This window comes from Gigantopelta aegis, chromosome 13, assembly GCF_016097555.1.
Source record: "Gigantopelta aegis isolate Gae_Host chromosome 13, Gae_host_genome, whole genome shotgun sequence".
In the NCBI taxonomy this organism is placed as follows: domain Eukaryota; kingdom Metazoa; phylum Mollusca; class Gastropoda; order Neomphalida; family Peltospiridae; genus Gigantopelta; species Gigantopelta aegis.
This window is the reverse complement of record NC_054711.1, coordinates 2,590,278-2,617,494: the sequence shown is the minus strand read 5'-3', so window position 1 is coordinate 2,617,494 and position 27,217 is coordinate 2,590,278. Positions and strand designations below refer to the sequence as shown.

The window sequence follows — 27,217 nt, the reverse complement described above, 5'->3', positions numbered from 1 at the left end:
TTATCTTACCAAATACTCGTTATAAATATATTAGAACAGTGAAGCCTACAATTTACTTTGCAAGATTACCGAAGACACTGTCTAAAGAATATTGGTATAATACAGTATTAAAATAATTAAAGTCACATCAGTCACATCAAGGTTATACAACAGAGCAGAAATATATTCCACACGCGAGCCCAACTCCCAGAGACGGTTTATTGTCTTAGATGTCCAGACTGACCGTCTGCAGTTCGCTATGTTGAACCAAGGTCGCAAGACGGCTCTCTAGGTGGTATTACGTAATCAAGCTGCACCTGGCGTCTGGTGTGTATTGGTTGGCCGAGTTAGCCCACACCACAATGGACATCGCTACAGGTGAAAAGATAAAAGCATGTTCCGTCACATACATCATAATTTCCCACCCACCCCATTTTTAGGTTAAAGAATTATGCAGGGTTCGAAATTTACTGTGGCATCGACAGTCCTTGGCTTTTCAGAAACCACGGTATGTTAAAAATCACACACCTCAAAATGTTTAGGCGAGTGAAAAATCGCACTCATCAAAATGCTAAGGCAAGTGAAAACCAAGCATTATTAATTTATGAAGTAATTGGTACATGTAAATGTAGAGACATGTGTTGCAAAAATTAACCAATAAACCAATTATGTTTTCTTGTAATTTTATACTGTTTGGTTCATTTTGTCTATGACATTGACAAATACTTTATAGGATTGCTGTCGTTGAGCATTTTTCCAGTGACATTGACAAATACATTATAGGATTGCTGTCGTCGAGCATTTTGCCAGTGACATTGACAAATACATTATAGGATTGCTGTCGTCGAGCATTTTGCCAGTGACATTGACAAATACATTATAGGATTGCTGTCGTCGAGCATTTTGCCAGTGACATTGACAAATACATTATAGGATTGCTGTCGTCGAGCATTTTGCCAGTGACATTGACAAATACATTATAGGATTGCTGTCGTCGAGCATTTTGCCAGTGACATTGACAAATACATTATAGGATTGCTGTCGTCGAGCATTTTGCCAGTGACATTGACAAATACATTATAGAATTGCTGTAACAAATTCTCAAGCTGAAACCCTGATGTGATTGATTAAAACAACATTGATAATAAGATAATTTCATTTTGTAATCTCTCTCTATTAATTTCATCGATTTAAGTAATTTTATCAGGAATCTTGTATATTGACAAATTACAAATGTTTATGCCTGACTTAATTTCACTGAGAACCTGTAAGCCGATTATGATTTGAAGAAAACATCAAAGTGATTTCACCTAGAAAAACAATTTGTTTTCTCTGTGTATTGGTCACTGGCATTACATTGTAGATCTTATTAAAAATAACTATGTATTACAGTTATGTTATGATTTGAATAAAACCTCAGTGATTTAACCTGGAAAACACATAGACACAGACACACACACACACACACACACACACACACACACACACACACACACACACACACACACACACACACACACAGACACAGACATGCACACAGACACAGACACGCACACGCAAACAGACATAGACATACACACATACACACATACACACACAGACACACACACACACACACACACACTCACACAGACACAGACATAGACATACACACACACACACACACACACACACAGACACAGACAGACACAGACACACACAGACACACACACAGACACACAGACACAGACATATATATATATTCTATATATTTATTCACTGTCAATTGAATGCAGGATTGTTTATAAAAATAGTAATATTAGTGTCATATCTCACAGGAAATCATTGCACTACTGCTGTAAAAATTAGACCGTCTGATATCATTTTGATTTAAACATTATTTATTTAAAATATGCGGTTTTGGAATTGGCTAACAGGCATAAGCTTAGTATATTAATTAAAACCTCTCTCTATGAGTCCAGAGCCCATATTTTCCAAGATATCTTAGCTCTACAAAATCGTAAAATCATCATAGGCTCTGACATCACTATAACACATGCTAAAGTGACGTCATAGCTTAAGATTGTTTTATGATTTCGTAGCGCTAAGATAGTTTTGAAAATTAGGTGCGTGAACTCCAAGTGTTACCCAAAAATTAAACAGTGCATTGCCTGTATAATAATGTACTGAATGTTCAATAAAAGAATCACAAATATCGTAACATATGGTTTTCTTGATAAAATGAATCCAGTACATAAGACTGTCAACATAATAATAATAATAATAATAATAATAATAATAATAATAAATTCTTTATTTAGTGAGGGTAACACAGTTAGCAAAAGCAAAATGTCCACCAGGCACAACAATATATGAGATTCAAACTGATTAACTAAATAAATTCTGAGAAATTAAATTAAATTAAATGTTCTAAGTTTTTTCCATTTTTGTTTTGTTTTCAGGCATGTCCCCCAGGACAGTATGCAGATGTTGCCGGTTCAACAAGCTGTAAGGCCTGCCCTGCCGGTAAGGCCTGCCAGACGGACGGTACCAGCACGCCGGTTGACTGTGGTACGGGGCAGTACTCACCGAGTGGAGCGACCGCTTGCACAGACTGCCCTGTCGGCTCCATGTGTCCGGTGAAAGATGCGTCGCCCACCCTGTGTAGCGATGGAGAGTACACGTCTACGACAGGTGAGGACACAATCCACAATTGTTAACCGTTATGCTAAATGTTACACACCACCGTTAATTACTCCATGCAGTTCAGTACACTGTTGGAAAAATACAACATTATCGAGAGGGTCATTTGACTACTAATTTTAGGGAGTGCTCTCAACTGACAAGCAGGGTTTCTGCCTAAGGGTAAAACGGGTATGGGGCCATACCCAGATTTGTTTTACAGATGTCTTTTTAAAGTTAACCTTTTAACAAAATTAATTACTCTTATCATTAATGTATGATTTTCTTAACCCAAAACGTAACCCATTTTCTTTCTAGGGGAGGCTCCCCATACCCCCTGTTGATTGTAATTGCATTCAGTTCCATAGCGCCATACCCAAAAATTATTTGTGGCAGAAACACTGACAAGTATCGTGTAAAAAATCAACATAGGTCGACCACAAAAGGTTTCAGTTAGCAGTCCTCATGCCTGAGCACTGCCTCGTGTTGCTGTTATACACGTGGCACCGTGCAACTTCCACAAGTAACTTCAAACCAATGGGTTATTTACAGACCTCCACATTAACCTTTCTGTCATATGGCGCCTACTTGTATTTTTATATAGATGGCATAAAATGTTTTAGTCGCCAGATGAAAACCCCCCACAATATCATGAGAGAAAGTAAAGTAAAGTTTGTTGTTATTTAACGACGCCACTAGAGCACATTGATTTTTTATCTTATCATCGGCTATTGGACGTCAAACATATGGTCATTCTGGCACTGTCTTTTTAGAGGAAACCCGCTGTTGCCACATAGGCTACTCTTTTACGACAGGCAGCAATGGATCTTTTTTTGTGCTTCCCACAGGCAGGATAGCACAAACCATGGCCTTTGTTGAACCAGTTATGGATCACTGGTCGATGCAAGTGGTTTACACCTACCCATTGAGCCTTGCGGAGCACTCGCTCAGGGTTTGGAGTCGGTATCTAGATTAAAAATCCCATGCCTCGACTGGGATCCGAACCCAGTACCTACCAGCCTGTAGACCGATGGCCTACATGAGAGAAAGAGCTGGACTCTCAGAATGCTTCTTAATATTTGTCTATTTAAAAGAAGAAAAAAACTTGAAGACATAATAACTTATTACCTAGGTCAGGATTCCTCTCTAAGACTATATGTCGAAATTACCTAATGTTTGACATCTAATAGGTGATGTTTAATACATCAGTGTGCTCTAGTGGTGTCGTTACAGAAAATGAACTTTTAACATTTAACTTTCATGAGGATTGGCTAGAGGTGTGCGGTATACCGGTATACCGGTATTTTTTTCTGTCGTGGTACGTACCGGTATGTTTGTTTACTGTACCGAAAAAATATTAAGAAAGTTTTTTAATGTCGATTTTTAGTCACCAAACATGCTTTCAACCAATTTTGTTCGACAGATATGCCTCGCAGTATGCATAAGCGCCATTTGCATGTTCGGGTGACAGTCTACTATTCAATAGTGAAGTGCTTCTCGTAAAGCTACAAAATGCGATCAAATAATAAGAAATACTGTTCAAAACATGTTGCATTGTTGATACTGAATGTTTTATTACTAGCTAAAACAACGTTTACTTTTTATTTCTCACGTTTCTAGCGTTTTGTCGTATCAGATAATGTTGTAAAATCTAGGTCACGTGGTTGAGTTCATTTTACTGAAGTGGGTGCGTTGAAGAGGATTACATATTGTTTCTCACATATACACAATCATTATTAGTTGAAATTTTCAAAGTTTACAGATTTAATTTTAAACATATTCAGTGGGGGAATTATAATTTATTGATGCTATGTCTACTTATATAATATTAGAACAGGCATGATAATCCCTCCACCCCTGGTAGATAAACATACAAAAGTCTCGGATCAAGTTGCAATGAATTTATGAAACTGAACACGTTTTTTTCCAGTTGTGAAAGTCTGAAAGACTGTCACACGCCAATGTTTTGAGAACAATATCATACAATGACGTTTTCTTTGTCTTTGTTTTGGGTGACTGGCTATAATCTTGAGTTGGATACGAAAACAATTATCAACAGTATTCAGTTTAAAACATACATATAAGTTAGGAGGAAGGGAGTTACATACTTTAAAACCCCCCCACGAAAGCCTAACTATCTCATTTGCATTCATAAAATAAAATACTGCCAGTGTGGCTATTTTGTTTCTAAATTATTTTTCTTCTATGAACATGAATTCATTACCAAAGAGATTAAAGATACAGACCCATAGCACATAGCTTATATATATAGCCCATTGGGCCTGTGAAATTGGCACGATATCTGGAGGGTTGGGGACGTATGCAGAGCCTCTAGTGGGGTGGCACAGGTTATATTTTTTATCTTTATATAGAGCAGAACAAAAACATCGGCTACTGAATGTCAAACGTTTGGTAATTTTGATATATAGTCTTAGAGAGGAAACCCACTACATTTTCTCATTAGTAGCACATGCCACGACCTTTGCTATACCAGTCGTGATGCACATACATAAATGGGCCCACCGACTTGGATCGATCCTAGACCTACCACGCGTCCAACCGAGTGTTTTACCACTGGGCTACGGCCCGGCCTAGACATCAAGGGTCATTCAAATATTACGTAACACTGGAGGGGTGGGTGTATGTCCAAACGTTTTGTAGCGTTACAGGTGGTGGTAAGTGTACTGAACAGTGTTACGTAAAACACTATTTTTTATTACTAATTTTTTTTTTTAATTATTATTTATTTGTTTATTTTGTCATAAACGCTGTTTAACCGTAACATATTAACATAGGTAGTAATAGCTAGTTGGAAACACAAAACAATTATTATAAATCGATTTGAAATACTTGTGCTAGTAAACGTAGCTTAAAACGTATGTCCCAAATGTCCGATTGTCACTCTGTAGGCAGTGATGGTTTGGTTGGACCTGTTCTCAAGTAACTCATTCCATCATAAGTGGTTAGCCCAAGAAGGCCTACGCTGCTGTTCTAGAACTAGACGGACATTTGAACAGTTACAGCTGCTCTCTCAGTCGGAGATAACGAGTACACAGAATTTCTGCCTACCACCGGCCAGGCAAAGATTCCCGCTCTAATACCACAATGATCCTATGTTTGACGTTAAATACCATTACATTGATAATATTTGAGTTCGCGATAACAAATATTTCACATATTAATCACTAATGCACTAATGTTTGTAAACAAGAACATAAAATAAATTTAGTAATCTAGATAATAATGACTGAAATTGACACACTACATGGTTTATTCAGACAAATATAGGTCTATGAAGTTTTTTATTCTTAAAACTAAATTGATGTTAAGACGATTTAACTTGAACTAACTTGAACAATAATAATTATAGAAAACTGAAAACATAAAGAGACTTTTATTCATCTGTTATGTTTATTTCATTTACATTATAAGGTCTTAAAATACAACACGGCTCTACAACTATGTTCTACCTATAAGTATTGGCTATTCTCTAAATGAGATTTTTAGTCCTGCTTAATGCTTACTCAACTTTAGAGGAAATAGAGTGTAAACTGAATCAGTCAAAATCTGTACTGGTAGGTATATCATTGTAGTATGTCATATGCGTTTGACCCCTACGTTCAAAGGCTCATAAATGACATTGTATGTTGCGCAATTATTGTATTACTGAATCGCAGTGATTAGTATGCTGTTATTACCGTGGTATACCGTGGTACATTACCAAAAACCGCGGTATACCGCGGTACGGTTTTTTTCGCGGTACCCAAGCCTAGCATTGGCCCATTTTTGATAGAATTATGGACCTTCAACTTACGAGATACAATTTTTTTTTTTGTGCATTAGGAGACATACAGTGAAACGTCTCAAAAATGGACCCTCTGTAAACCAGAATTCCTCCAAAACCAGACATTTTTCTCAGTCTTTTTTAAAACTCAGTACAAAAAAATAACCTCTCTAAATCAGATACCTCTTAAAACTGGACATTTTACTTGGTCCTGAGAGTGTCCGGTTTAGAGGGATTTCACTGTATATTGCTTTGACAGTACTACAGGATGCTAATATATGTTTAACTACCCGTATTATGATTATAATTGGATTTAAAATGAAAAAAAACATTTTTTATTCCAGGTCAGACGACATGCCAGCAGTGTCCAGCAGGGTCTGAGTGTCCGAACAGACAGGCGCCCGTCATGTGTAGCGCAGGGTTTGCCAGTGTCCAGGGTCAAGGTGACTGTACGCCTTGCTCACCCGGGACATATGCGGCGACGGCAGGTAATAGGGCTTCATTCAGTCGACTCTGTAATATAACTATTTTCATGTACTGTGAAATCATTTTCATTATGGGGCGGGATGTAGCTCAGTGGTAGAGCGCTCGCCTGATGCGTGATCGATCTAGGATTGATCCCTTTTGGTGGGGTCATTGAACTATTTCTCGTTCCAGCCAGTGCTCCACAACTGGTGTAGCAAAGGCCATGGATGGTGCATATAAAAGATCAAAAAGAGTAGCCCATGAAGTGGCGACAGCAGGTTTCCTCTCAATATATGTGTGGTCCTTAACCATATGTCTCATGCCATATAACCGTAATTAAAATGTGTTGAGTGCGTTGTTAAATAAAAATATCCTTCCTTCATTCATTCAGTCAACGCTGTAATAACTATTTTCATGTACTGTGAAATCCTTTTTAATATATTTTTTTTTATTGGATGCTTAAATTCATGATTGAAAAGGTAGTATTATAAACTCATATTATATGAATACCTGTATTATATTTTTGTTATGTTCTTACATTTGTTAACTGCACCAGTCCACAGATTACAAGAAAATTAGACTGGTAATCATGAACGAAAGTCATTAAACAGTACTTACATGTACCTTTGTTTTACACCCAATAGCTTGTGTATTGTGTTTTGCTGGGGTGTTGTTAAACATAGTTGGTTTCTTAAAGTCTGTACAGTCCACATCACAACAGTACAATCAACTAACAACCCATAGTTGGTTTCTTAAAAGTCTGTACAGTCCACATCACAGCAGTACAATCAACTAGCAGCCCATAGATGGTTTATTAAAGTATGTACAGTACACATCACAGCAGTAAAATCAACTAACACCTCATAGTTGGTTTCTTAAAGTGTACAGTACAAGTCACAGCAACAAAATCAACTAGCAGCCCATAGTTGGTTTCTTAGTGTATAGTACAAGTCACAGCAAGAAAATCAACCAGTAGTCTATAGTTTGTTTCTTAAAGTTGGTACAGTCCACATCACAACAGTACAATCAACTAGCAGCCCATAGATGGTTTATTAAAATATGTACAGTACACATCACAACAGTAAAATCAATTAACACCTCACAGTTGGTTTCATAAAGTGTATAGTACAAGGCACAGCAACAAAATCAACTAGCAGCCCATAGTTGGTTTCGTAAAGTGTATAGTACAAGTCACGGCAACAAAAGCAACTAGCAGCCCATAGTTGGTTTCGTAAAGTGTATAGTACAAGTCACAGCAACAAAATCAACCAGTAGTCTATAGTGGGTTTCTTAAAGTTGGTACAGTCCACATCACAACAGTACAATCAACTAGCAGCCCATAGTTGGTTTATTAAAGTATGTACAGTACACATCACAACAGTAAAATCAACTAGCAGCCCATAGATGGTTTATTAAAGTATGTACAGTACACATCACAACAGTAAAATCAATTAACACCTCACAGTTGGTTTCATAAAGTGTATAGTACAAGTCACAGCAACAAAATCAACTAGCAGCCCATAGTTGGTTTCGTAAAGTGTATAGTACAAGTCACGGCAACAAAAGCAACTAGCAGCCCATAGTTGGTTTCGTAAAGTGTATAGTACAAGTCACAGCAACAAAATCAACTAGCAGCCCATAGTTGGTTTCGTAAAGTGTATAGTACAAGTCACGGCAACAAAATCAACCAGTAGTCTATAGTGGGTTTCTTAAAGTTGGTACAGTCCACATCACAACAGTACAATCAACTAGCAGCCCATAGTTGGTTTATTAAAGTATGTACAGTACACATCACAACAGTAAAATCAACTAGCAGCCCATAGATGGTTTATTAAAGTATGTACAGTACACATCACAACAGTAAAATCAATTAACACCTCACAGTTGGTTTCATAAAGTGTATAGTACAAGTCACAGCAACAAAATCAACTAGCAGCCCATAGTTGGTTTCGTAAAGTGTATAGTACAAGTCACGGCAACAAAAGCAACTAGCAGCCCATAGTTGGTTTCGTAAAGTGTATAGTACAAGTCACAGCAACAAAATCAACTAGCAGCCCATAGTTGGTTTCGTAAAGTGTATAGTACAAGTCACGGCAACAAAATCAACCAGTAGTCTATAGTGGGTTTCTTAAAGTTGGTACAGTCCACATCACAACAGTACAATCAACTAGCAGCCCATAGTTGGTTTATTAAAGTATGTACAGTACACATCACAACAGTAAAATCAACTAGCAGCCCATAGATGGTTTATTAAAGTATGTACAGTACACATCACAACAGTAAAATCAATTAACACCTCACAGTTGGTTTCATAAAGTGTATAGTACAAGTCACAGCAACAAAATCAACTAGCAGCCCATAGTTGGTTTCGTAAAGTGTATAGTACAAGTCACGGCAACAAAATCAACTAGCAGCCCATAGTTGGTTTCGTAAAGTGTATAGTACAAGTCACGGCAACAAAATCAACTAGCAGCCCATAGTTGGTTTCGTAAAGTGTATAGTACAAGTCACAGCAACAAAATCAACCAGTAGTCTATAGTGGGTTTCTTAAAGTTGGTACAGTCCACATCACAACAGTACAATCAACTAGCAGCCCATAGTTGGTTTATTAAAGTATGTACAGTACACATCACAACAGTAAAATCAACTAGCAGCCCATAGATGGTTTATTAAAGTATGTACAGTACACATCACAACAGTAAAATCAACTAACACCTCACAGTTGGTTTCATAAAGTGTATAGTACAAGTCACAGCAACAAAATCAACTAGCAGCCCATAGTTGGTTTTGTAAAGTGTATAGTACAAGTCACGGCAACAAAATCAACTAGCAGCCCATAGTTGGTTTCGTAAAGTGTATAGTACAAGTCACGGCAACAAAATCAACTAGCAGCCCATAGTTGGTTTCGTAAAGTGTATAGTACAAGTCACGGCAACAAAATCAACTAGCAGCCCATAGTTGGTTTCGTAAAGTGTATAGTACAAGTCACGGCAACAAAATCAACCAGTATTCTATAGTGGGTTTCTTAAAGTTGGTACAGAATATGACACAACGGTAAAATCATCTAGCAACCTAGTGTACAGTACACATGACAATGATAAAATCAACTAGCAGCCCATAGTTGGTTTCTTAAGGTCTGTACAGTACACATCACAACAGTAAAATCAACTAGTAGTCCATAGTTGGTTTCTTAAAATAGTACACACCCATAACACTAGTTGGTTTCTGAAAGATCATGAACATCAAGTTAAATTTCAGAAATATAACTTTGTTTTGTCAGTACTGGGATATAAACTCAACTGGGAGCTGATTCACTGAGCTCAACAGTAACTCACTGGATTTTGTTTTTTTACTGTTCAAGCACATGGATTTAAAAAATCCACTGTATAAGAAATTTTTTCACTTTGTGATTTTACTTGTGTACAGGTAAAAGTTCCTGTGACGCCTGCCCTGAAGGAAAGTACTGTACCAATGCCACGGCAACACCGGTAGACTGCTCCTCGGGTTATGTTGCTCCTCTCGGGAGTACCAGTTGTACATTATGTGCTACAGGTAATATAAATATGCATTTTATCTCTTATTTTCAGTTCCATCTCAAAATCTAACAAATGTTTTTATTAATAATGATCCGATATGAACACTAAATTAAATGTCATTTAGTTAAATAATTTATTTATCTGTCTTTCCTGTCTGTCTATTCATAAGTGTTTACATTTATCCATGATTCTGTTTTGTCTGCCATCCGTCCATCTATACATCCATCCATCCGTCTGTCCGTCCGTCTGTCCATCCATCTGTCCATCCATCCATCCATCCATCCATCCATCCATCCATCCATCCATCCATCCATCCATCCATCCATCCATCCATCCATCCATCCATCCGTCCATCCATCCTTCCGTTCATCCATTCACCCAATTCATCTGACCTACATACCCACCCATCTGTCCGTCCATCATCCATCCATCCATCCAATAAAAACCCATCCATCCATCCTAATAATTTGTTCTCTTATTTGACAGACAAAGTGCCTGACACAAACAAAGCCAGCTGTGATCCATGTCCTGCAGGAAAACAATGTACCAATCCCACGTAAGTTGTTTCGGACATTTTCTAACTAACTACTATAAAATACTTTATTTTCGCATGGAATTTATTTTCGCGTTTTTCCCCTTTTGAATAAAATTGGTGAAAATAAATTTCACGTGAAATTAAAGGCTGACGAAAATTGGACTTTAAAAATAAATAAATAAATGTAGTCTTGTTCAATCAGATCTGAGACTTCCTCAGTTTCCACTGCACGGGACTATAGTAGTAATTATGCGACACATATGACTTTGTATCAAGAAGCGATATTAAAGTAAAGACAGTATATTGCATGATATGAAATTTTGTATGGTTTTTGTTTATAAGGCCTGGTGCAAATAAAGTGTGACGTTTGACTAAAAATTCAACTTTAACAAATAGTCAGATTTTCAGCAATTTGAACAGGGGAATAGTATATATTTTGATGACAAAAATAAATTTTGTGGCTAAGATGTATAGAACTAGGAAAATTTGTATCTATTTTGAATACAATGGATACCTTTTCATAATTTCATTGTAATATTCTGACTAGTTAATAATACAAGTTTTATTTATTATCTTCAAGGTTTTTTTTAGTGTTGATATGTTGGCATGGACCTAATGCAATTTTATAATCATCTATACATCTATAAATGGTTGCTGATAAAAAATATTGACATTTTACATAGAAAATTATATGTATTTTTAGAAACTGGAATTCTGGAATGTTTTTTAAAATAACAAGGCACATATTTAGATTAGTAAAAATGTCTTAACTATAATTCTGGACATGCTTACTTAAACTTCCTGAAAATTTGAAGAAGATATCTCTTGTAAGTGCATGAATATAAGCTCTTGAATATTTCACTCTGAATAGGATTACACCGTTATGGTTGGGACACGTGCTTTACAATAGGAATTAATTTGAACAAATTAACATTTAATAGTTGACATTTTATTACTGTTATCATAAAAACATATAATACATTCATATGATAATCATTTAAAACAATCCTAGCTTCCTAAAAACTCACATAAATGTGATCATAGAAGTGTTATTTCAAAGAACTGTGACATTTTAAACACCTCCCAAAATGTCAAATGAAAGACAATTAAACTTTCACAGAACTAAATACCCGGACAACATAAAAATAGCTCAAAGTTACTCAATTATGTACTTAGTGTCCATTTAATCTATGATTAGCCATACATTGCCACTCAAATGCCCACATCCTTAGCGTTACCCTGGACCGTTATGGTTGGGACACAATAATAAACAACAAACTGTAGCTTCAAAAGAATTGTTCACAATCCATTTTTTGTAACATATACACACATTATTCACTAAATAATGTTTGGTACCTCATTTGAATGTATTTTAGAATGCATAACCTTCATACAGCAAATATTTGGTGCTTTCAATGAAAAAATGTACAAATGATTGAACATAAACTGAACTTTGTCAATAAATCTAAATGTGTATTGGATACCCACATACTTGTAATGCATGTGCACACGAAGTATAAAACAGCTTAACTACTCAATCAAAACACCAACAGTGTCCATTTAATCTATGATTATCCATATATTGCCACTCCAATGCATAATTGTCCCAACCATAACGGCAACCACATTATGTTTATACATATTTAATTGTGACTTTTATTTTGTGTTTTCTTTGTAAATTTCCTTATATTTAGGCACTTCTTATATAACTTATATAATTGACAAAGCATTTACTCTACTAGCATCTGTCGGTTGTAAATGATACCTTGTTCAATTACATTTAAGTAACCAAAATTTGTTTAGTATTCTAACAAACATTTAATTACAATGGATTGGTACCTTATAATCTTCTTATGACATAAAAACATGTTTGAAACATTCACTGCTATTAAATTTGGTAGCTTTTAGAGACATGTAAAGTGATATTATTGCTAAAAAGAAAATCTATATTGTTGCCGTTATGGTTGGGACAGAAGCGTTATGGTTGGGACACCACTAGTTTAGAGACCTTAGTCTGGAACTGTCTTTGAGAATTAAGCCCACTGTAAGAGAAAATAATAATAATGGGTTAAGGAAATGAGTGCAAGAGAATTGGATGAATAGTGTAACTATATAGTATTCTACACAACAATATATAAGGAAGAACCACCACCGTTATGGTTGGGACAGGTGTTACATGCTACCAAAGGATACGAGTAGAGTGTGTGACAAGCATAGAAAGGATAAACTACACTAGTTATTTACATTATCACTACATTTGTTATGAAACTACTCATATTAGGCACAAATAACTGATTTATATTAATTTCTATTCATGCAGAAACAAGTAAAATGTGAAAAAAGTTTTTTTTTTAGACAATTACCCAATTTTCGAAAATGTACCACAGAAATCTTATTTATTGACTGATTTCATTGATTTTTGCGATTACAAATTTTGCGGTAATTACTCTATATAAGCATATATCATATTCACTTAAGGAAGTGTGTTATTTTAATTTGCACATAATTGTAATTTTTATAAAATATGCTTGTCACGCAAAAAGTTGCTGTTTTTCACAGGTTTTGTCAACTTTGTTGCCAAGTATCTTTACTTCCGTTAGTGTGATTTGTCTGAAATTTGAAACATATATCAATTGGGTACATACAAATTAATTGACAACAAAGAACCATCAATATCACATTAATAGTAATTTTCAGCAGCTAAAATATACTGGAGAAAAGAAAATTGAGTCTTATTTGCACCAGGCCATAAGTGCTGGCAATGAAAGCAATACACACGTGTTTAAGAAATGGAAGTAAACACCACAGTTTGTTAAAATGTGGAAGTGAACAAAATCCGGGTTGGGCTTGTATGCTGTAGCGATACTATACTCGTAGTTCATATTGGACTTTCACACTAAAGGTTTTATTTGACTGTTGGTCAATAATAAACCATACTGAACGAGTATTTTGACAGTAATAAATAATGTTTAAGTCAAACTTGAGCTAGCATTGTGCCTTATAACAAGTTTGAGAATTGTAAAAAAGAGCACAGGGTAGCCTAAGCATCTTGCTTAAGCTTACAGTATTTTGTAAACAATAAACGTCAAAATAATTAACATCAGAACCGGTACATTTTTATATTGGGGGAAGGATGGGAATTCGCAAAAATATATTCTCACAAACTGACTCATTTTCAATAAATCTCAAAAATTTTAACCTGTAAAAATAAAGTATTTTACAGTAACTAATTTAACATGCTCATATAACACTGGGGTTTCGAACACGCCTACCCTGAGCCCAGCCTCCAATAGGATTGGGGGTCTGGTCATTTACCTGTTTGTTTCACTCTTCTGATATGACACCGGTCTCGTGGTGTCGTGGTTAGGCCATCGGTCTACAGGCTGGTAGGTACTGGGTTCAGATCCCAGTCGAGGCATGGGATTTTTAATCCAGATACCAACTCCAAACCCTGAGTGAGTGCTCCGCAAGGCTCAATGGGTAAGTGTAAACCACTTGCACCGACCAGTGATCCATAACTGGTTCAACAAAGGCCATGGTTTATGCTATCCTGCCTGTGGGAAGCGCAAATAAAAGATCCCTTGCTGCTAATCGGAAAGAGTAGCCCATGAAGTGGCGACAGCGGGTTTCCTCTCAAAATCTGTATGGTCCATAACCATATGTCTGACGCCATATAACCGTAAATAAAATGTGTTGAGTGCGTCGTTAAATAAAACATTTCTTTCTGTTCCGGTCAATGCACCACGACTGGTATATCAAAGGCTGTGATATGTGCTATCCTGTCTGTGGGATGGTGCATATAAAAGATCCTTGCTGCTAGTGGAAAAATGTAGGTTTCCTCTCTTAAGACTATGTCAAAATTACCCAATGTTTGACATCCAATAGCTGATGATTAATAATGCAGTGTGCTCTAGTGGTGTCGTTAAACAAAGCAAACTTTTTTTTTCTTCTTTTTTTTTGTATATCACTGAGTCTGAATCAGTAGACATGTTTTGTACATTGTTTTTTATTTACAGTCTGACCCCAACATCGTGTGTCAGTGGTTACTATGCAACACTGGGAAGTGCTTCCTGCACCCGTTGTCCAGCCGGAAAGTACTGCTCTACCATCACAGCGGACCCCTTGGACTGCCCTTCAAGTGAGTTTAATATTTTGTAAAGCATTCAAATGTATGGGACGTAGCCCAGTGTTAAAGCATTCGCTTGATGCGTGATTGGTCTAGGATCGATCCACATCGGTGGACCCATTGGGCTATTTCTCATTCCAGCCAGTGCTCCACAACTGGTGTAACAAAGACCGTGGTATGTACTATCCTGTCTATGGGATGGTGCATTATAAAAGATCCATTGCTGCTAATCGAAAAGAGTAGCCCATAAAGTGGCGACAGCAGGTTTTCTCTCTCAAAATCTCTGTGGTGTTTAACCATATGTCCAAGGGCATATAACCGTGAGTAAAATGTGTTGAGTGTGTCGTTAAATCATGCATTTCCTTCTTTATCAAGCCTGAGTACTCTGCTGTTTGAGAACTAGATGGACATTTGGATGGTTATGGTCACTCTCTGTCATCAGAGATAACTTTATAGCGAAAACACGGAATGGCTGCCTACCACTGGGTAGGCAAAGATTCCCATTCTAATAAAACAATAACCCTATGTTTGATGCTAAATACCATTACATTGATTATTTTAGAGTTTGCCAATAACAAATATTTCACATATTAATCACTAATACAGACACTTACAGGAAGAAACCTGACAGCACCTACAGATTTAACCAGAATGCTATACAGTTTTATCATCCATTAAATACTTTTGTAGGAGATATCGCTAGCACTATAATTTGCGATATCTCCTGCGATATTCTCCTTAGGAGATATCGCTTCTTTTGTTATGTCACTATGTATGTTTCAGCGCTAAACCTATCATTAGTGACGTCATGCCACTGTCATTCTGCTAGTTAATGAGTCTACCATTGCCAAATAATGTGACATTCAACCCACATTATTGACATTATATATATACAATTGTCGCAAATAAAAAGAATGATAATGGATGATAAAAAGAATATACCCCTCGTGTCTTGTGATATCATAATTTACCAGCACTCATTGATAAAAGTATAAAAATCCTCGGCAAGCCTCAGATTTCATACTTTTATCAAATTATGATATCACAAGACACTCGGGGAGTATCCTCTATATTTCTGGCTGAGAGAGCGATTTATAACCGTCCATGTCTCTGACTAGCTTTGGAGCACTCAGCAGAGTACTCGGGCTAAGCTTTATCATGTAGAGTTACAGGTCAAGTTTGTCTTTTATGGTGACTGGGCACAATCAAGCTCAGTAGAGTGCTCGCCTGAGGTGCTGGCATCATAGGATCAAACCCCCTCAGTGGACCAATTTTTTAATTGTGTTTGTGTTCCCCTCCTGAAGTGCTTGCATCATGGGATCAAATCCCCTCAACACAACTTGTGCCCCATCACTAGTGTATCAAAGGCTGTCGTATGTGCTGTCCTGTGTGTGGGAAAGTACATATAAAAGATAACAGTTTGTTTGTTTTGTTTAATGACACCACTGGAGCACATTGATTAATTAATCATCAAAGACTATGGTATGTGCTGTCCTATCTGGGAAGGAAGGAAATGTTTTATTTAACGACATACTTAACACATTTTATTTACGGTTATATGGTGTCAGACATATGGTTAAGGACCACACAGATATTGAGACAGGAAACCTGCTGTTGCCATTTCATGGCTATTCTTTGAGATTAGCAGCAAGGGATCTTTTGTATATGTCATCCTACAGACAGGATAGTACATACCACAGCCTTTGTTACACCAGTTGTGGAGCACTGGTTGGACTGAGAAATATGTCTGTGGGAAAGTACATATAAAAGATAGAAGAAAAATGTAGCAGATTTTCTCTGAAGACTACACATATAATCACCAAACTGACATCTAATGGCTGATGAGTAATAAATCAATGTGCTCTAGTGGTGTCATTAAAAAAAACCCATCTTTAACTTTGATCAGCAACTTCTATTTACATAAAAATGTTTTAAAATTGTCTAACGATGTCTGAAGCCTGCAAACTAATCAATATACGATTCTGAATTTGTTTTCTCCCTACTGTACATATTGGAACTGTAAGCCTGATGTTGTTCGAAGCACCGCACCGTTAAGGCCCCTGTGACAGCATTCTGGTACTTGACACAGCGTTTTTGCAGCAGTGCGTGCACAGGAGAACAAACGATTACAATTACCGTCAATTATTTAGACCATTGATTGGTGTATTGATTGGTTGTTTTAATATTGTGTTACATACAATGCTCACGATTGTCATCAATGATGATTGATTGTTCGGAAAAATATATATTTGTAGTTTTGTTTAGGTTCATGTCTTTGTTAGAGGAGTGTATGGACTGTTGGTTAAGTCGGCCAGTGGGCTATTGATCAGACTGTGTTCACTTACCGTATTATAACATCAGTTACTTATTAAGGTTCAGAGGTGGGAAGTCGGCCAGTGGGCTATTGATCAGATGGTCTTCACTTACTGTATTATAACATCAGTTACTTATTGAGGTTCAAAGGTGGGACGTAGGCCAGTGGGCTATTGATCAGATGGTCTTCACTTACTGTATTATAACATCAGTTACTTATTGAGGTTCAAAGGTGGGACGTAGGCCAGTGGGCTATTGATCAGATGGTCTTCACTTACTGTATTATAACATCAGTTACTTATTGAGGTTCAAAGGTGGGACGTAGGCCAGTGGGCTATTGATCAGATGGTCTTCAATTACTGTATTATAACATCAGTTACTTATTGAGGTTCAAAGGTGGGACGTAGGCCAGTGGGCTATTGATCAGATGGTCTTCAATTACTGTATTGTAACATCAGTTACTTATTGAGGTTCAGGGGTGGGACGTAGGCCAGTGGGCTATTGATCAGATGGTCTTCAATTACTGTATTGTAACATCAGTTACTTGTTGAGGTTAAGGGGTGGGACGTAGGCCAGTGGGCTATTGATCAGATGGTCTTCACTTACCGTAATGTAACATCAGTTGCTTGTTGAGGTTCAGGGGTGGGACGTAGGCCAGTGGGCTATTGATCAGACGGTCTTCACTTACCGTAATGTAACATCAGTTACTTGTTGAGGTTCAGGGGTGGGACGTAGGCCAGTGGGCTATTGATCAGACGGTCTTCACTTACCGTAATGTAACATCAGTTACTTATTGAGGTTTAGAGGTGGGAAGTCGGCCAGTGGGCTATTGATCAGATGGTCTTCATTTAACGTTTTATAATATCAGTTACTTGTTGAGGTTCAAAGGTGGGACGTAGGCCAGTGGGCTATTGATCAGATGGTCTTCACTTACTGTATTATAACATCAGTTACTTATTGAGGTTCAAAGGTGGGACGTAGGCCAGTGGGCTATTGATCAGATGGTCTTCACTTACCGTATTATAACATCAGTTACTTATTGAGGTTCAAAGGTGGGACGTAGGCCAGTGGGCTATTGATCAGATGGTCTTCACTTACCGTATTATAACATCAGTTACTTATTGAGGTTCAAAGGTGGGACGTAGGCCAGTGGGCTATTGATCAGATGGTCTTCACTTACCGTATTATAACATCAGTTACTTATTGAGGTTCAAAGGTGGGACGTAGGCCAGTGGGCTATTGATCAGATGGTCTTCACTTACCGTATTATAACATCAGTTACTTATTGAGGTTCAAAGGTGGGACGTAGGCCAGTGGGCTATTGATCAGATGGTCTTCACTTACCGTATTATAACATCAGTTACTTATTGAGGTTCAAAGGTGGGACGTAGGCCAGTGGGCTATTGATCAGATGGTCTTCACTTACCGTATTATAACATCAGTTACTTATTGAGGTTCAAAGGTGGGACGTAGGCCAGTGGGCTATTGATCAGATGGTCTTCACTTACCGTATTATAACATCAGTTACTTATTGAGGTTCAGGGCCCATTAACACAAAGCACTCGTAACACTTACATCAGATGTATGCCACACATTATACATGGTGTACGTCTGATGTACGCGTTACGAGTGCTTTGTTATTGGGCCCTGTGGTAAAGCACTCGTAACACTTACATCAGATGTATGCCACACATTATACATGGTGTACGTCTGATATGGTGTACGCGTTAAGAGTGCTTTATGTTACTGGGCCCTGTGGTAAAGCGCTCGTTTGATGTGCAGTCGGTCTGAGTTCGATCCCCATCGGTGGGCCCATTGGGCTATTTGTCATTCCAGTCAGTGCACCCTGATTGGTATATTAAAGGCCGTGGTATGTGCTATCCTGTCTGTAGGATGGTACATATAAAAGATCCCTTGCTACTAATGGAAAAATGTAGTTTCCTTTTTAAGACTATATGTCAAAATTACCAAATGTTTGACATCCAATAGCCGATCTAGCGGTGTCGTTAAACAAAACAAATTTTATCTTACACCTTAGACGGATATGGGGGTGGGATGTAGCCCAGTGGTAAAGAGCTCTGCTGATAGGCAGTCAGTCTGGGATCGATCCCCATCGGTGGGCTCATTAGGCTATTTTTCGTTGCAGCCAGTGCACCACGACTGATATATCAAAGGTTGTGGTAGGTGTTAACCTGTCTGTGGGATGATGCATATAAAAGAAACCATGTTACCAATGGAAAAATGTAGCTGGTTTCCTCTCTTAAGACTATTACAAAATTAGTAAATGTTTGACATCCAATAGCTGATGATTTATAAATAAATGTGCTCTTTATTAAGGTGCAAGCATACTGTTCTGGACATACACCTCGGATATCTGGGCAGGACAGTGGGTTACAGTGACAGACCCTAGTTTTTAAAACACTACGGTGTATTTTTCACTATTAAAGCCATTTTGGATCATTGAAATTGGACAGTATGTAGATTTTATTGTTTAGATTATCCATTTCCATTCAATCGAAATGTTTTAGGTCAGCCTAGCATTTCTAATGCCATGAAATACATTTTTCATACATTTAATAATGCACGTACATATGAGATGCAATATTATGGTTATAAACAAGCTCTATTATCTTTTTAAGAGTATTTCCTTATTTCAATGTCACAGACTCTTGTTTCACAATATTGTGACTTTATCCAAATGTGTGGTAGGTTTGCAGATTAGTAAGAATTTGTGTCCATTTGTACCATTTAAAACTAGGTTATGTTACTTTAATAGTTACCTGCAGTTGGTCAGTTTGAGAGAAGCCAATGTAGTGGTGTTGCACTTCCCCATTAAGACATTAAAACTCACTATGAGTGGGAACTGGTGCTAATACAGGCATGTCGCAATACTGGTTAACAGCATGTCGCAATACTGGTTAACAGCATGTCGCAATACTGGTTAACAAAGGGTTGAATACAAACGGTAATACACCACCTGCATACAAGAACTAACACACACCCCACAGTAAATATTCGTATGCGACTCACAGATGAGTGACTGACATGTCTCTGCACATTGTTAAACCAAGACAACTGGTGGTTAATTATTGATTAAAATTCTTATTGATTTGTTTTATTACGGTATTCGTGGAATCATTTTGTTTTTCATTGTGTCAGGTCTTTTTCCACCCAAGAGACTTGTGTTGCTTATTATTTATAACTTGTAGAGAATTTAGTCTCTCAGAAGCTCACAATGTGCAGGATATAGCCCAGTGGTAAATGACTTGCATGATGCGAGGTTGGTCTAGGATTGATTACCGTTGGGAAAGCCCATAGGTCCATTTCTTGTCCTAGACAGTGCATAACAATTGGTATAATATATCAAAGGCTGTGGTATGTGCTATCCTATATGTATATATATATATATATATATATATATATATACTGATGGAAAGAAATAAAGGATCACACAGATATCAACAAGAAATAATGACTGCATCAAAAATCAATTCATATTGTCAGAAGTTGACTGGTAACATATAGGCAGCACATTCAACACTACAGACATTCAATCCCACATTACAACTTGGTATGAAATACAGACATTATTACGCTACTTGTGAATTAAATTTAGTCTACAATTTGATGTGTTCCCGTATTTATTTAAAACAGTATATAAAAAATCCCTGTCTACTAAGCTGAAATTTTGTGTACAGTTGTGCCATGTACTGTTACAGATCAAGTTTGACTTTCAAAGTGATTTACCCATTTGTCGCAGAGTTATGGCCCTTAAACTTAGCAGCTACCGTTAGGGGATATGTACTGGTTTAGCGGTACTCTCAGAATGTTTGTTTTTTAATACTAGTATGAGGGGCGGGATGTAGTCTGGTAGTAAAGCATTCGCTTGATGTGCGGTCGGTTTGAGATCGATCCCCATCGGTGCGCCCATTGGGCTATTTCTCGTTCCAGCCAGTGCACCACGACTGGTATATCAAAGGCCATGGTATGTGCTGTCCTGTCCGTGGGATGGTCCATATAATAGAAAAAATGTAGTGGGTTTCCTCTCTAAGACTATATGTCCGAATTACCAAATGTCTGACATCCAACAGCCGATGTTTAATAAATCAGTGTGCTCTAGCGGTGTCGTTAAACAAAACAAACTTTTTTTAAATTCTAGTATGAATTACGGTTTTATTTCTGTTTCATTACTGAAATTATACGACTGACCATGTTTCCTGATGGCTGCCAGATTTTATAAACTTAAAACAAAGTTAGGTGAACATTAGTAGGTATTGCTACATCTGAAATAGTTTCAGAACCCTCAGTTAGTTGAATAATGTATAGAAACCCTCAAATAGTTCAGTACTATCTGAGGTTGAACTGTATGAGGCTTTTAAGTACCACGTGACAGCAAAGGTTCAACAATAACAACACATTCATGCACAAAATAGTTTTCTTCTTTAATTTCCCCATTAAAATTTGAATGAAAGTGTGGTGCCGTCGCTGAGTTCCTGACGAAAGTCACGAGGTTGCTCAGATGTTTCTTCGTCATGGGATGTCAAAAGTGTTGCTGAGGCCTTGGAGTGCTGCATATGTGGGGTTTTCCACTGGATGTTGCTATCCACTTTAGAAGCCATCCCCGCTAAGTTCTTTGTTAAAACAAATACTGCTGCTGCTGCTGCTACTACTATTGAGAAGAAGAAGAACTAAAAAAATATATAATATAGTAATAAATAATTTTTTAAAAAATCAAAAAAAATCGAGCGAACACAGTAACACTGAGCTACGTCCCTATATCATTTGAAACAAAATGAGCAGATTTAACTTAATAACCCGATAATCCTGAAATGGACAAATAATAAGTGCATGTATTAACACAATTACCTTGTATGCCCGAATAGCCACTGACTTGTGTCCCGTTCTCTGCCTGCAATACCTCGTCATCAGAATTTGTTGTATCCGTGTTGACGAAACTAATTTCATTCCTTTCACCGGCACTGCTATAATTACCTAATTCACGGTCGAAATTAACACTACTTAAATTTCCTAAATTGAAATTCTGTATTTCTCCTAAATGTGAAAAAGGCACAATATCAAATTCTGGATCCAAATTTAATTCCTGTGAAAAACAAATCATCATCACTTTTTTCGGTCATTTTCAATTCACCAACCTCACAAGTGTGCACTGGTGTAGGTTCCACTCAACAACTCAAATAAATTTGCACGTGTCTAATCCTCAAATAGTATTGCACGGACTATGACGTAACGGTGGCTTTCGAGTGACGTACATTCTTGTCAATTTCAGTCACCAGTAGGCTATGTAATATTTGGGTGCACATATTAGTTAGCAGGAGAATTTTGTGAGTGTACTTTGTTTTAAGTAGCATAGTGTCCTCAATTTCAGGATTAGTTGCGGTCGTGAATATCTTTTTGGCCTAACGGCCTCAAACGAGATTCACAAGCGCAACTAATCCTGAGATTGAGGACATTATCCTATACTGAGAAATATTTTAAGATCAAGGCCTGTTTAATTTTGTCAGATTTTAATTAAACATTTTGTTTTTTCAGACCAGTACTCAGCTGAAGGTTGGACGTCATGTAAACCGTGCCCTGCGGGACTTGAGTGTACATCGGCTGCCGCAACACCCAGCCAGTGTGCCACCGGGACATTCAGTGTTTCGGGATGTAAGTTCAGAATTTTATCTCTAAAATATGACTTGACACCCGTGGCTTTGACTTTGGGAATTTTTGTGTCGTTTTACAAAACAGAAGAGGGAATTTTCATCTTGTTAAACCAAGTTATATTTTAAAAGAGTAATACTATACATATACATGTACTTGCATATTCAAATTAATATATCTATTTTGTGTTATGAAATGTTATGGGTGAGGCAAGGGGTGTTTGTCCAGTGTTACATATCGATATCAAAATATATCTGTATATAATAATAAACAAATGGAATATCTACATTCAGATTGGGAATGTTTTAGTCCAAAATTGGGAATAAAAAACGACATAGCCTTTTATGAATGGTGGGGATTGATGATGATTATTGGATTATCTAGAAACATGGGTGATAAAACCATGAAGTTCATCCTCTGTTTTCAGCTCTCTCTCTCTCTTTGTCTGCCAGCAGCTACACCCCATAGCAACCTCCATTTTATATTCCGTACTAGCCTTCATTTTATATCCTGTATTAGCCTCCATTTTATATCCCACACCAGCCTCCATTTTATATCCCATACCAGTCTCCATTTTATATTCCATACACGTCTTCATTTTATATCCCATACTAGTCTCCATTTTATATCCCATACCAGTCTCCATTTTATATCCCACACCAGCTTCCATTTTATATCCTGTACCAGCCTCCATTTTATATCCCACACCAGTCTTCATTTTATATCCCATACCAGTCTCCATTTTATATCCCATACTAGTCTCCATTTTATATCCCATACCAGTCTCCATTTTATATCCCACACCAGCTTCCATTTTATATCCTGTACCAGTCTCCAATTTATATCCCACACCAGCCTCCATTTTATATCCTGTACCAACCTCCATTTTATATCCCACATCAGCCTCATTTTATATCCTGTACCAGCCTCTATTTTATATCCCACATCAGCCTCATTTTATATCCTGTACCAGCCTCCATTTTATATTCCACACCAGCCTCCATTTTATATCCTGTACCAGCCTCCATTTTATATTCCATATTCTTTTTTCCCCAGCCATGACATGTCAGCAGTGTTTGGCTGGTACAAAATGTAACTACTGTCAAAATGTGCTGATGTGTCTTAAACAAACATTCCTTTCTTTTTTATCCAGCTGTGACATGCCAGCAGTGTTCGGCTGGTAACTGCTGACAAAATGTCCTGATGTGTCGTTAAACAAACATTCCTTTCTTTTTTATCCAGCCATGACATGCCAGCAGTGTTAGGCTGGTAACTACTGACAAAATGTCCTGATGTGTCGTTAAACAAACATTCCTTTCTTTTCCTTTTATTAAATTTCCGTCAGGTCAGGTCATAGGGCTTTATGTGCACATTCAGAGCAAGCTGTTGTAGCACACGCCTGTCCTGGGCACAAGAGCTGGCCTCGGCCGGCTCCTCCGTCCAGGACAGGAAAGGTGGGGGAGGGGGAGAGGAGGGACCGCCTGCACTGGCAGGTGCAAGGGAGCACCAGCAGCCCGACCGTGGTCGGTAGCAGGCGGAGGCGGGGGGTGATGATGCTATTGAATTTGGAATGGAGCAAAGTATTATGCCAAAGAGAAAAGGTGCACAATTTGGGTTGAGGAAATTGGGCTAAATTTTGAACGGTTGGGCAAAAAGAAAATTCCAGAGCTAATATAGGTTTTGACATTAGTGAATCGAGAGTAGCTCGTTAATTAGACCTCTATGATGCTGTGGTGTCTCCCTAGGTTGCCCATATGGCCCTTAAAAAGGGCCTGACCGCTTCTGGTCATGGCATGACAACCCAGGGGAGGCTCGTGCATTTGTGTACACACCGGTAGGCAAGGCGCTGTTGTTCCGGGGTTTTTCCCGATCTTGTTGTTGTTGCAGTCAACGACGACGTCCTCTTCAGTGTCACCAAGTACCAAGTAGACCACCAGCAGCAAGTATTCGGGGGTGGGATAGGGTAGGCCGGTATTCTTTTGTCCAGCTTCCCCTGGGTGCAGTGCAATTGTGTACTCGGAGCTGGTATTCTTTTGGACGGCTCCTTATCGTCAGTTTCAACATTTCTTTCTTTTTTATCCAGCCATGACATGCCAGCAGTGTTCCGCTGGTAAGTACTGTCCCGCCGGTTCGGAAGCTGAGTTGGCTTGTTCAGAGGGATATTTCGCCGCCGCAGGAAGTGGATCATGCACCGTATGTGCTCCTGGGAAATATTGTACGACGTCACTGTCTTCCGACTGTCCCAGTGGAACGTACTCCCTCGGCCAACAGACGGCTTGTACCCCATGTCCAGCTGGTGAGAAAAAAAAAATGTCATGCAAGGATTTACGTCTGAAATTTAACTAGATGTTAAGATGACTAATTGTTTGTAGATTTTACCTTCCATTAATTTTGTACATATTGTGAAAAAATATTTGCAAATGAAATAAAATTAGAAGTACCAAAATCATTAAAATGATCAGAAAGACACTGAATATACAGACACTGGAAATGAAAAATCATGAAAGAAAAAGTAATAACTGACTTCTGTGTAGTTTGTTTTAGATTCTAATTTGTCCAATTTCTTTAATTACGAGATAACCATATGGAGTTTTTAGATTTGTGGGTGTTATTGTCTATTTGATCCTGCAAATATCATTTTTGACTGAAGTCGTTAACGGAGGTTAAAATTAAAAATTTGCAGGCATCAAACAGACATTAACGCCCGCAAATCTAAAAACTTATATGGTTTTGTCCATTGTAAACTGAATCGTTTTTCTACAGAACTGTATATTTGGTATTTCTTGAAAAAAATACCTGGCTACAATCTAACTGTAGACCCTTGAATTGTCAACTTCGCCTGTTCCATTTGCTAATGACGTCACTTTCTAATGACGTCATTAGCTTTCCAGGTGTTATTTTCATTTGATCCCGGAAAAAGAATGTAATTAACCAATCACAATAAAGAACACACACATTTGGTTTACAATTACCAATCGCCCAATGGAATGAATATGCACCCCTTTAACTTTTTTTGTTTCAGGCTACGAGTGCGCCAGTACGAGCAGTGCACCGAGCGCCTGCTCCCAGGGATCGTACAACGTGAACGCGTCGTCAACGTTGTGTCAGCAGTGCCCTGGAGGTTACATGTGTCCCACGACAACCGCCATGCCAACCAAGTGTAGTGACGGTAAAGTAACATTTGGCTTTCTTTTCTCTGAGGGAGTGGGACAGGACGTAGCCCAGTGGTAAAGTGCTTGTCTGATCCAAGTGTAGTGACGGTAAAGTAACATTAGGGTTTCTTTTTTGTGATCGGAGACGGGGTGTAGCCCAGTGGTAAAGTGCTTGTCTGATCCAAGTGTAGTGACGGTAAAGTAACATTAGGGTTTCTTTTTTGTGATCGGAGACGGGGTGTAGCCCAGTGGTAAAGTGCTTGTCTGATCCAAGTGTAGTGACGGTAAAGTAACATTAGGGTTTCTTTTTTGTGATCGGAGACGGGGTGTAGCCCAGTGGTAAAGTGCTTGTCTGATCCAAGTGTAGTGACGGTAAAGTAACATTAGGGTTTCTTTTTTGTGATCGGAGACAGGGTGTAGCCCAGTGGTAAAGTGCTTACCTTGTGTAGTGACAGTAAAGTGCTTACCTTGTGTAGTGACAGTAAAGTGCTTACCTTGTGTAGTGATGGTAAAGTAACATTAGATTTTACTTTTCTGATCGGAGGCAGGATGTAACCCAGTGGTAAAGTGCTCACCTTGTGTAGTGACAGTAAAGTGACGTTAGATTTTCATTTTCTGATCGGAGACAGGACGTAGCCCAGTGGTAAAATGCTTACCTGATGCGTGATTGGTCTAGGATTGATCCATATCACTGGAGGCTTGAGATTTTTCTCACAGAAGCCAAGCCGAAGTTCAAATAGCCAAGCTATTGTTTGTTAAGCGTTCTGCAAATTATTTTGACTGGTTCGCGCAGTGGTCAATCTGTTTAACGTGTAGCGTAAAAAAACCATTGTAGCCATTGTTAGCGACAAACGACTGCAGAACTTGGTTTAACAATGTTTATTTCTGTTTATATATTAACAGATGGGATTGGTCAACAGACATAGCCTATATAAAAACCTTTCCCTATGTTATACAATGGAAGTACTAACTGCAGAACTTGGTTTAACAATGTTTATTTCT

The 27,217-nt window shown here is 37.9% G+C and overlaps 1 protein-coding gene across 1 annotated transcript in view; it reads left to right on the top strand.

Moving 5' to 3' along the window:
* Positions 1-27,217, top strand: part of LOC121387601 — a 251,086-nt gene that overhangs the window by 17,818 nt on the left and 206,051 nt on the right. The window contains exons 4-14 of the mRNA XM_041518760.1: positions 2,421-2,652; positions 6,769-6,912; positions 10,316-10,441; positions 10,912-10,981; positions 14,977-15,098; positions 22,950-23,066; positions 24,217-24,243; positions 24,951-25,016; positions 25,147-25,359; positions 26,086-26,232; positions 26,719-26,728. Coding sequence (XP_041374694.1) covers positions 2,421-2,652; positions 6,769-6,912; positions 10,316-10,441; positions 10,912-10,981; positions 14,977-15,098; positions 22,950-23,066; positions 24,217-24,243; positions 24,951-25,016; positions 25,147-25,359; positions 26,086-26,232; positions 26,719-26,728 — 1,274 coding nt within the window. The remainder of the gene's footprint in view (positions 1-2,420; positions 2,653-6,768; positions 6,913-10,315; positions 10,442-10,911; positions 10,982-14,976; positions 15,099-22,949; positions 23,067-24,216; positions 24,244-24,950; positions 25,017-25,146; positions 25,360-26,085; positions 26,233-26,718; positions 26,729-27,217) is intronic.